General features: G+C 39.2%; 1 protein-coding gene across 4 annotated transcripts in view; it reads left to right on the top strand.

Moving 5' to 3' along the window:
• The window catches only part of syt2a (synaptotagmin IIa), a 102243-nt gene that overhangs the window by 60469 nt on the left and 29125 nt on the right, over nt 1–12649 (top strand). For all 4 annotated transcript variants that reach the window (XM_084428964.1, XM_084428962.1, XM_084428963.1 and 1 more), the window contains exon 2: nt 10577–10798. In XM_084428964.1, the coding sequence (XP_084285090.1) occupies nt 10603–10798 (196 nt within the window). In that variant the 5' untranslated portion in view covers nt 10577–10602. The remainder of the gene's footprint in view (nt 1–10576; nt 10799–12649) is intronic.

Below are 12649 nucleotides of genomic sequence, written 5' to 3'. Positions count from 1 at the left end.
GAGAGGTGTGAAGTGTGCTCTCTTCAGCTCGTTAAATACCTCTCTAGCTGCAGCATTCTGGATCAGTTGCAGAGGTTTGACAGTGCAAGCTGGAAGACCTGCCAACAGAGCATTACAATAGTCCAGTCTGGATAGAACAAGAGTTTGGACAAGGAGATGTGTAGCATGTTCTGATAAGAAGGGCCTGATCCTCCTAATGTTGTACAAGGCAAATCTGCAGGACCGGTCAGTTCTAGCAATGTGGTCTGTGAAGTTCAATTGATCATCAATCACAACTCAAATGTTCCTGGCTGATGAACCTAGCTGAATGGAAAAGCTGTGGTGTAGTGTTGGGTTGTCCGGGACCACAAGCAGATCTGTCTTTGCAAGGTTTAGTTGAAGGTGGTGGTCCTTCATCCAGCAAGAAATGTCTGTCAGGCAGGCTGAGATGCGAGCAGCTAATGTCGGATCCTCTGGTTGGAATGAGAGGTTGTGTGTCGTCAGCATAACAATGATAGGAGAAACCATGTTTCTGAATGACAGATCCTAGTGATGACATGTAGATGGAGAAGAGAAGTGGTCCATGCACTGAGCCCTGAGGCACCCCAGTAGCTAGATGTTGCGACTTAGACACCTCACACCTCCACGACATCCTAAAGGACCTACCTGAGAGGTAAGACTTGAACCACTGGAGTGCGGTTCCTGAGATGCCCTTCGTCTTTAGGATTGACAGGAGGATCTGGTGGTTAGTTAACTGTCAAACGCAGCAGACAGATCCAGCAGGATGACAACTGAGGATTTGGAAGCTGCTCTTGCCAGCCTCAGAGCTTCAACAGCCGAGAGTAGGGCGGTTTTAGATGAGTGGCCGCTTTTAAAACCATATTGGCTGTTGTCCATGAGGTTGTTCTGTGTAAGAAAGGTAGAGACTTGGTTGAAAACAACTCTTTCAAGTGTTTTAGCAATCAATGGAAGAAGGGATACCGGTCTGTAATTTTCCACAGAGTGATTGGAAAGGATACGTTTGGAGATGTCTGCCTCTGAGAGCAGAGAGAAGGAAGGGAAAATTTGTGTGTTAGCTGTTAAGATGTGTGTGTCAGTTTGTGGTGTGGTAAATTGGCCACTGATGGTGGTTGTTGAATGTGGAAAAATCGTCATCTGTTAGAGTTGATGAAGGAGGAGGAGGAGGAGGAGGAGGAGGAGGAGGAGGAGGGATAAGAAGAGAGGAGAATGTTTTGAAAAGCAGAAGAGTCGGAAGAATTGTTAATTTTGTTGTGGTAGTAAGTCATTTTAGCAGTAGAGACATTAGCTGAGAAGGAAGAGAGGAGTGATTGTTACAGACCAAGGTAAGTGGAATCTTTCGATTTACACACTTTCTGCAGTCCTTAGTTTAGAACTATGTTTGCAAGGGAATTCAGATAACCAGGGGGCAGAGGGGGTGGCGTGGGCTGTCCTGGATGAAAGGGCACAGAAATTGTCCTGGGATGATGTTAGAGTGGAGAAAAGAGTATCAGTTGCACTGTTAGTATCTAGTGATGAGAGCTGATTAGGGGGAGGAAGTGTGGATGGGACCAAAGAGGATAGGCGGGAGGGTGAGAGTGAGCGTAGGTTTCGCCGAAAGGTGACCTGTGGAGGAATGTGTGTTGTGTCCTGAGATAGGTTGAGGTTAAGAGTGAGGAGGAAGTGATCTGAGGTGTGCAGTGGAGTGTCCAGTGTCAGTGGAGCAGTAACACATGTAAATAAGGTCCGATTGGTTACCTGATTTGTGAGTGGCCGCAGTAGATACTGGAATTCAGCAGCCTGAAGCTTTTCTATGTTGTTGTTGAAGTCTCAAAGAACTACGAGAGGAGTACCATCCTCAGGGAAGGATGAGAGTAACATGTCCAACTCCTCCAAGAAACTGCCATGTCTACTTGTAAGTCAAAGACTATATTTTGTAAGTAAAAGACTACAAAATGGATTTTAATAGGAGTGGTGATAGTAATTGAATCCTATTCAAATTAGCTGTTGTCACACAGAGATTGTAAAGGATCAAATTACCAATCGTTGGAGATGAGCAGACCAGTACCTCCACCCCTCCCGGTCAGGCGAGGGGTGTGTGAGAAAGTTAGTGGAGAGGGCAGCAGGTGTGGCAGTGCCATCTGGTCTGATCCAGGTCTCAGTCAGGGCCAATAGATTTGTCATACTTTTTTTGTCATACTGTTTTTCTCCCACTGTATGGTAGGGACGTATGCGATTTCGGATGCAGCCCTTGAGTATATGTTTAGCTCTCATGTCTCACTGTCTCTTGTCTAGCTTTATTCATCAAGAAATAATTTCACAGAGAAAAGATTAAATAATGGGAAAGTATTGGAGAGATTATTTTAGTAACATTAAGATACTATTATGGTTTAATTTGAATTAAAGTTTTATAATTTATATTTCAGTTTTAGTTATTTTAGTAGGTCTACATCAAGTTAAAATGTTTGTTTTATTTCAAGTAACATGTTTTTAGTGTTTTTTTTTATGATTTGAGTTTTCATTTCTGTTAATTATAATAACCCTGGAGAGGGCTGAATTATCCTAAACAACATAGTGGTGCTGTTATGCTGTTAGCATTTTGCTAACTTCAACCACCCCTTCTGTCCAAAACCATGCCCCTAAAGGCATGCCATCAAACCCCAACAAAATAAATCACAGATAGAGTGTTTCATCTGCAAAGCCCCTATAGAAACACGTTGTCATCATATCAGCCAAAGTCTTCCCTCTCTTAGACAGCAATAAAATTACAAGGCAAAATACCTGCCTTAGACGGCAAAATTCTTGGCTGCAGTTCTCATTCAAGCATTACGAGTGCTGACCCAACCATTCCAGCGGATTTATCCTGCTGAGCCGAAGTGTCACCGGTCAGTGTCTTACATTTGTCCCTTCAGTGAGCCCATACGCTCTTTACAAAAGCAGAACCTTGAATAAATCCCACCATAAAGCAGAAAAGTGTATTTGCCATAACTATATTATTGTGCCCAATTTTGTTATAGCTGAGGGCCTGAGATAGGGTTGAGCTTATTTATGTAGTTTTCTCATGTATGGGATAAAGTCCTGGCAAACGGCTGTGTAAAGGGAATAGGAAGCTAGTTGCGAAGGCTAGAGAGGGCGATAGTCCTTGGTCGTCTGACTGTGACGTTTTACATTATCTGTCAACTGCAGACTTGTTGAACAGCTGCAGTTTGTCAACGTTATGCACACAAGGTTATGAGGCAGAACAGGCTGAGGTACCAGCTTCAGAGGTATCAGTTACAAACAATGAAAGAACTCATAACAGTGTGACAATTCAAAAGGCTTGTGAGCTTTAACATCAACTGTTAGTTGTGTTACTAAATGTATTTATGTATCTAGCAGTTTAGCAGTTAGCTGTTCTAAATGTCCAAATAAATCCTTTGTTTGCATTTGTCTCATTGGTGACTTATCGTTTGACTACGACACTGCACCTGTTCATCGTTTCGTTGATTGGTTGGCGTTAGTATGTATTGAGCTTGTTTTCAGTTAGTCTTTGTTCCATAGTCTTGACTGTTTTGTCCGTGTTTTTTTAGATTGATTTGTTTCTTTCTGAGTGTCTTAAAGAACGCTGCTGCGAATAGATCCAGCTTTATTTTCTTCACCGCGTCAGCCAGCTGTGACAGAAATATGAAAACAGCAGCGGTCCAGCTTCTCCTCCTCTCCCAGGGGGATCGTTCCCTCGAGGACCATACAAGGGACTTTCTAAACCTGGGTCATCTTGTCAAATATGACGATGACAGCCTTTTTACAGCTTCTGATTGTCTCAGAGATTCATTATATATATATTTTTTTGTGTGTTTTATTTAGAGTGATTTAATATGTTATGAGTGTGTTAATAAAGAACGCTGCTGCGAATAGATACAGTTTTACTTTCTTTAAAATAAATGAAAACAGAAATATTTTGCTCATATAAATGCAGCCTTGGTAAGCATAAGAGTCTTCTTTCAAAAAAATCTTAAGTGTTCCAGACTTTTTTTGACCAACTCTATACATGTATGTGCATTTTCTGATAATTCGATATTAATTAGCTGTTGTTTTGAGGGAGCAGGAAGGTTAATCTTGTAATCAATCCTCCATAGGCGCTATTCAGAATACAAATGAAATTATGTTGGATTGCTGATGATGAGGAAACTTTTTCATTCTCTATGAGAAACCATCTTTCTCCTGGTAACTGATCCTGTCAGTAAAAGGTCAGCTTATCTAATATTTAATGATGCCACACTGATACATATACAAGCACTATTATGCAAACAACTGCAAGATTGAAGAAACTATTAAAATTGCTGTAACATTGCTGTGTTTTGGACATACTAAAAATCAAATCAGGACACGATGTCAAACTGTATTCAAGGTCCTTTTATCTAAATACAAGGACACAAAACAATGTTTCTTGTTAATATTATTTTGTTGTTTTGAGCAATATTGTGCACCATGGCATAACTGTGAGCTCTGATTCTGTAGAGACTACCCACTCTCTCTCTAGTTTCTGTTCAGCCAAACATTTGGCATGATGTATAGCTTTTGTGTTGGCAGAAGTGTCCTGCTATCACGAATAAGTTTACCTCAGTTTACCTTGAGTAAGACCATTTACATAATAGAGGACTTACAGTGATCATTTGATTTATTTGTAATAGTTGTGTCCTAATTGGTTTTTAGTCTGTTTTATTTAATTGTGCATGTTTGTTAACAACAATAAAGCAGTGAATCTCACAAAAATGAAAAATCACCAAGAACAAAAGAAAAAATAAAGAGATTATATTTTGCATGAAGAATATCAAGCCTGTGAATGACCATAAAGATTTATTTTGACATTGTAGCAGTATATATGGCGGGAATGTGCTTAATTGTAATATATATATATATATATATATATATATATATATATATATACAAATTAAGCACATTCCCACACTTTTAACTGATCATACATATTCCAGATGTTGATATCTTTTGTTTCCCATTATTCACAGTTGTGATTCTCATTAGATTCTCATTTCTGTAATACAGATTTTTTTTATTTATTTTTTATAATAGTACAATTACTGTAATTCTATACTTTTAATTAACTAATTAAAAGCTGTGCAACTTCACAGTTTACATTTTTGTGCATTGCTTTTGTTTTGTAATAGAATGAGGTTTTTGCATTACAGTAATAAGAATGGGAAAGGTGGTGAAAATTATCGTGAAATTAGTGTCACGCTGCTAAAGAAAATGTCAGTGGGCTTCATTTTCAAAGTATCATTTCATTATTTCTTTGTTCTCTTTCATTTCTTTTTTTTTTTTGATGTTCTCAAAAATATGATTTCCCTCAAAGACTTCATGTAGTCGATATGCAAACTTCAATGTCATAAAATGGATCATCATGGACAATTAGCGTCTTTAAGAAGCAAAAACACATGTACAGTGAATGCAAAGTGTTGATGTGTGGTTTGCATAGAGAATTTCCTCCCACACTGTACACGAGAAGTTGGGCAGATGCCTTGAAGCAATTATCATTATGGAATTCAACAGTCATATCTAGACGCATCTCCAAAGGTTTGATTTGGTCTGCCAAAAGAGTCCTTTGGAGCAGGTCCATTTCTGCTTCTTCTGTTCCTAGATCACTCATCCTGATCCAGTTTATTTGTGCTCGCTAAAACTTTGAGTAAGTCAAATGTTTCATATCCATTGAGTTTGTTTGGCAAATGAAATGGACAAAATAGACGTCCATTCTGCTGATTACATCTGATTATTTCTAGACATCATATCCACTCTGAGCAGACTGCTTTATCTGAGCCAGACTTCTATTGTATTTGTATCTGTTTATTTGTTCTGTTGTATTTACAATATGTGCTCTGGCAGTCGCACAGATAAAACAGCAGGAGTATCTCAGAGAGCTGTAAAATCAGTGCGAGTGCAGTGAAGATAATGGGTCCCATAAAAAGCAAAGTGTCTCTTGTCCTCTGAGCGTATGCATTCACCCCAGAGAAAAGACACGGACACAAGCTTCTCGCACATCTCTATCTCCCTCTATACAAACAGGGGGATGGATCTCAATCTCACTGAGTCCAGTGATCATATCACCATGTTAAACACACACAAGACACTCTAGAAAAAAGGCAAGTGGAGGAAATGGCAAACATTGCATCACATTGTCATTATGGTCTGATTTAGACAATGAGTTTATTATTTCAACCTCATATTCTTTGTAATTATCTAAATAACTTTCATTGTAATTGCATGAGCATTGCAGTTTTGTCATTATGTGTCTAAAAAATGTAATGATGTTTTGCTGACATCCTAACATAATGGCCTGTATTTGAAGGTGTTGAGGCCACACCAAGAATGATGACTATTAATATAATGATAACTATTAGATACATCAGCATCGACACCAACGCACAGTATCGTTGCCACTTTAAATGCTCAAGCTCTTTAAAGCAAGAGGGATTATGATTGGCTGTCAATGTTTTTATCGTTCATCAGCAGGACAAAAAATGTTCTGTAAGTGATTCTAACAATATCGTTGTTCTGTGCTGTTGTCGTTGTCGTTGTGGTGTGGACTCTGCTATTCTTTGACAATTATAAATTTAGCAAGGTTAGATGTTGTGGGAAGAAGGAGGCGGGAACCGGCGAACATTCAAAGACTTTAATAAACGTAATATAACCAAATACAAAATGAAAGTAAAGACAGCAGCCCCTCACGGACGACTGCTGTCACATTTAACAAAACACGATATAAATCCAGGCCTGGCCTCTCTAGATCTTCACTGTCGTCACTCCTCCTTTATGCTTCCACTCCTCTGTGAGAGATACTCGTCCTCGTCCTGCTCGCCACAATAAATGATACATTTAAAACTTTATCGTTATCATTATTGACTTGGTGTGAATGGGCTTTTACAGCTACTGGTGATGATAAATAATAATGGTGTGATGAAACACTTAGCTTACGAGATGAGACAATACACAATATTGAGTTCAGGAGGACTTGATGAGACAAAATTGTAACACTACTTTTAAGACATCGAAATAAATGACTGGAAAAAAGTAGTCTTTTATTCTCTGTGTACCCATGTTATTTTTCTGTGGCCACGAGAGTTGATAGATGAGTGTTCACAGGCTAATTTAACTGATTGTAACATTAATTCTGCTACATCAAGTTAATTATATTAACTGATCCAAATATCAGCTAATTGAGCTAATTTGTGACAGGTGCCTTGTTTTCATTGGTTCCTTTGTTGCATGTGTCATGTTCTCATTGGTTGTCATCGTAATGTGTTCCCCTGTATCATGTATTTAAGGCCTCATGTTTGCCTTAGTTGTTGTGAATTAAGTAAGTTGCTTGTCACCGCAAGGTCTTGTTCATGGATTGTTTCATGGTTTGGATTTTGTTTGTAGTTTGATTGATGTTCTTGGATTTTCAATTTTCACTGTAAATAAACTGCACTTGGGTTCGCTATGCTATCGTCTTTGTTTGCTGTGAGTCAGCTCCGTTATCACAAAATGCAAAACAATGCGGGTGCATTTTGAAATTCTTTTAACAAATGTCACTTCAGTTGTACTTTCTGAGTATAAATTCATCTATCATATGCTGTAAAAGGTTTTGAGACACAAACTGAACTATATCATGCTGATATTGTGAGAGCATGAGATCTCGCCACACCCCAAATAAATGATATAAAGTTTCTCCTGAGTACTAACTGCTTTGTTTTATTAACTTCCCATCTTCCCAAATATCTACAATTTGTCTATAATTTCCCAGGTTAAGCATTTCCATAATTTTACTGTAACCCAGTTGAAATTACCTTGGGATCGTTTAATCAGGCAATGTTCGTAGATCACAGGTCTCTTTCTTTCCACTATGAATTAGTAATATCATATAATTGGACAGCTGTGGGCTGGTTGCAAGCTGTTCAAACAAGTGCATTATTTGTCAGTATTTGTTAAATCTTGAAAATGATCCAGGCTCTGAGACATGGGGTGAATTCGGAATCGCATACCACTCCTACTATTTCTGTCATAGAAAGATATTGTAGTACCAGTATGCACTAGTATGCGGTTCCGAACTCAGCAGTTGTTTAAATATGTCAGATACAACAGTTTCATACCGCAAATTCTTCTTGTATCAATTCAGAGGTGGGGTTATTGTTCTGATATTAGTCACTAAAAACTCAGTATGTTTTAGAAGAAAATACTATTTCAGTCTGTCTACTATTAATTCAGTGTGTTACATGCTGTTTCTTTGTAATAATTTGTCAAATTTACTAGCAATTTCTGAGTGAAAATGGCTTCAAAGCAAATAGTATCTATAATTAGTATTTAATAAAGTATTTTAGTTATTTTTAAAGTTTTTAAGTTGCTTTATGTATCTTTTTTTTTTTCTAAATTGTAAAATAGATTTTTCTTGTTTTACGCTTAAATGTAGCAAAATTTTGTTTAAAACAATAACTTAACTGCTTCTTAATTTATTTAAACATTTTTGGGATTCTATAACTGTTTGTACACAGGCTTAAAGGGTTAGTTCACCCAAAAATGAAAATTCTGTCAGTAATCACTCACCCTCATGTTGTTCCAACCCCGTAAGACCTTCGTTCATCTTCGGAACACAAATTAAGATATTTTTGATTAAATCTGAGAGCTGGATCACTCCTCCATAGGCTTCTAAGACATTATAACTTGCTAGCCCAGAGAATGTATTAAAGACATCGTTAATATAGTCCAAGTGACTACTGTGGCTCAATCTTAAGTTTATAAAGCGACGAGAATACTTTTTGTGCGCAAAAAAACTAAAATAACGACTTTATTCCACTTTTCATTTCCTTCTCTCTGGGCCTCGAGTCTTTTCACGTAGTGTTTAAGCGTAGCGCGTCTGTGTTGTACGTCACACGTAGGCTCGCTATTGGCCGACGCTGGTCATGTGTGTGGTGCTTGTGACGTGAAACACAGACGCGCTGCGCAGTTATACTACGTGAAAAAACTCGAGGCCCAGAGAGAAGGAAATGAAAAGTGGAATAAAGTCGTTATTTTTGTTGGTTTTTTTCGCACAAAAAGTATTCTCGTCGCTTTATAAACTTAAGATTGAGCCACTGTAGTCACTTGGACTATATTAACGATGTCTTTAATACATTTTCTGGGCCAGCAAGTTATAATGCCTTAGAAGCCTATGGAGGAGTGAGACAGCTCTCAGATTTAATCAAAAATATCTTAATTTGTGTTCCGAAGATGAACGAAGGTCTTACGGGGTTGGAACAACATGAGGGTGAGTAATTACTGACAGAATTTTCATTTTTGGGTGAACTAACCCTTTAAGTACGCAGCCTGTTTTTTAAGTGTATTTTCTTCATTGAATTGACAATCTTTAGGGGAACAAATTAACTTCTGCTTGAGTGTGAATGTCAGATGTTTTCATTCAGATTTGCAGGTGCTGAAGTGTCATTAATCAAACTGGCGTTCTCGAGAGGCTGTTGGCTGCAGCTCTGACTCACAGTGGCGGTTTCTATCCTTCTTTGCATCTTCTCTTTTGTTAGCTCCTCCTGCAGTCTGTCTGTGGGCCACTTGACTTATGCAATGTCAGATTGCATAACTGCAGCATAGCGCATTTTGCCATATATTCTTAGTGCAGGAATGGGACCTTGAATAATAAAATGGCTTATCTCCTGAATTGTCAGCTTCATTAAATTATTCAGGCAATGCAATGGGTACGGACAGGCTCTCCGCCACTGGAGCAGAGAATTGACGCTTGAGAAATGAGAAATCCTTTTTGTTTGCCTAAATCTCTGTGTTTTTAATGAAATCAGAGGGCTAAGTCTCCTTTCATTATGTTTACCATTCCTTGCGGCACGGATGGACCGGTTTCAGTTGAGTCATCTGGAACTTTGAAGCGAGAGTTTTATTTAATTTTTTTTACATTTATGCCTAAACCTACGCTTCCATCTGATATTTTCTATGTGGAAGGATTAAAGTAAACAATTTAAACAGATACTTTTACCTCTGAGAGAAACTAGAAAAGTACATTTCTAGTAAAAGGTGAAAGCTGTCCTGACAGTATTTAACATAATATATTGCCATTATCTAAGTTTTTTTTTTATATATCTATATTTTTACATATTTTCTTAAAAATATAAGAAAGTCTGTTTCCAAAAATTGAGTCCTTTTGAAGTAACAAAAAAAGGATTATTTCAGGGCATGAAACCAGGCCACTTATCATGTTTGTTTGCTGAAATAAGGGAGCATTTTATTTCCTGCATTAATTAGATTAAATAAATGAATAATATTTATAACCCTAAACCTAACTATGTTCATTTATTCAATCCTTCCCTACACTATTATGATGAAATCCACTTACTGACAGGTAGCACATCACCTTTCACATTATTGGGTACATTTCAATAATCAAGAGATCAGACAGTATATGTCATATTATGTTGACAGTCCAAATCTACAGTAACTGTCTATGCTGGCAATGCATGTTTAATGGAGTAAGTCGTTTCATTCAGTTTCCATCAAAGAGGATGTCGAAGGCGTTCAGAGATTCAGAAACATCTCATCACACTCATTTCATCTTGACTTTCTCTTTCTCCATCAGGGTTTCTGTTGGCGTAGCCATCAAGCATGAAGTGGAATTTGTTAAAGAAGAAACCTGCGGCCATGGTTGGCCCCGAGCCCACCGGTGCCAGCGTCCTGACGATGGCCCCTGTTGTTTCTACACCTGCAGACAACTCCACCGAGAATCAGGGCCCAGTCAGCAAGAATGATGTCTTTGGTGACATCAAAAACAAGTTCCTCAATGAGATGGACAAGCTTCCACGTGAGTATATGACTATATGGGCCAAATTTCCTAACAGCTTGCACCAGTGCAAACCCTCTTTCTGCATTAAAAAACTACTGTCAGGATTTACTAAAGACACGCAGTGAAAAATGAGCACTGAAAAGGCATGGACAGGGTTATTTTTGGCTGACATTATTGCATATGCATTTGTAGGAGTTTCCCTTTCAGATCCAAAATTTATGGGAGGAGAGTATTTAAATGATTCACGCAAGGAGATTTTCTATGTTTTTCGCTCGTCAATTTACAGGTATTTGAAGCATTATTTACTGCCCAAAAAAGCATGTCTTAAACCAGACGCTAATTGGTAGATTGTGTTGGTCATTATGGAAATGATCCGGCTGCGTCTCTGTCCTTTAACTTATTGATCATGCGCAGAAATTTCCACTCCCATCTGCACTTTCATGGGATTGCGCTCTCACGCTAATTTTCCCTGTTTAGTAAATCTGGCCCTAGATGTGGTGTAGTGTGATATTATGCATTTCAAAATTCCTGACCAGATACCGACATTTCTAACTGTAACTCAAGCTCCAAACTCAGCTCAGAGCTCCAGACTCTGTTTTTTAATGTGTTGCATCTTTTCTAACTGAATGGACCGTCAGACAGTACTGTACTGCCTAGATTTGCTCTAACAAACACTCAGAACATCCTATCAAAGCTCCAGCAATCCTAGCATCCCAGCAATGCCCGAAAAACAACCTTACCACCCTAGCAGCTACAGAGCAACAGCCTAGACACCACCCAGAGCAACCTAGCAACTGCATAGCAGCCACTCAGAACAAACTAGCAATATTAGCAAACATAGAAACATCCTATAAACCATCTAGCAATGCCGTAGAAAGTGATCACAACAACCTAGAAACCACCCAGAGCTACCTAGCAACTGCAGAGCAACCACTCAGAACACCTTAGCAATGCCCTAGTAACCATGGAACAACTTAGAAACCACAGAGCAACACCCTAGAAAACAACCACAACACTCTAGCCGCCACCAGGCAATGGACTAGAAACCATCCAGAACAAGATATCAACTGCATAGTGCCAACTTGGAACACCCTAACAATGGCCTAGCAACCACCTGACAACACCCTAGTGACCACTCAGAACATCCTAATGAAACCCTAGCTGCCACTAAGTACATCCGAGCAATGCCCTAAAAAACAAACACAACACCCTTGCTGCAATCTAGCAATAGCCTAGAAACAAGGGCTGCCCCCAACTAAAGATTTATGTCAACTCTTGTAGACATTCATTTAAGCCATTATTCAACTAATCATGAAAATACTATGGGTCTGCGGAATTTGCATCGCGAACTCCGCCCCACTGCATGGGTATAAAAGGAGCCTTGAGTGCAATCTCGCATAATGTTTCTGCCGAAGTGTTGTGTGCTTCTCTTCGCCTTCTACAGCAATGAGCGTCTCTCTTCAGTGGTGTTTGAGTGACGGCGCATTTCAGCAGGTTCACGGTCCTGCTGCTTGTCTGTGCAGTGACTTTGCACATGGCTCATGTTCTCCCCTGGGCGCTTCGGCACTGATGAGAGAGCTTTTCTTTTCTAAAAGAGCTGCACGGGCACGTCTTTTTAAAGATGTCTCGCCCATGTATTTCTGGATGTGGGCGCATGATCCATCCGCCTTGCGGTCACGAGCGCTGTCTAGCGTATTTGGGCTTTAATCACCCGGGGCTCATGCAAGAGCTGTGCACTGCCATCGACCTCGCTCTATGGGCGACAAAGTCACTGCACAATCCCTGGGTCAGGTGATGTCCACCTGTGTGGTCCAGGAACAACATCAATGGCTCAACCTGAATGATATGCTGAGAGGCTGAATGAGAGGC

This window comes from Rutilus rutilus (assembly GCF_951802725.1).
Source record: "Rutilus rutilus genome assembly, chromosome: 13".
In the NCBI taxonomy this organism is placed as follows: Eukaryota; Metazoa; Chordata; class Actinopteri; order Cypriniformes; family Leuciscidae; genus Rutilus; species Rutilus rutilus.
The sequence above is the reverse complement of the archived record's forward strand: the minus strand, read 5'-3'. Positions and strand labels throughout refer to the sequence as shown.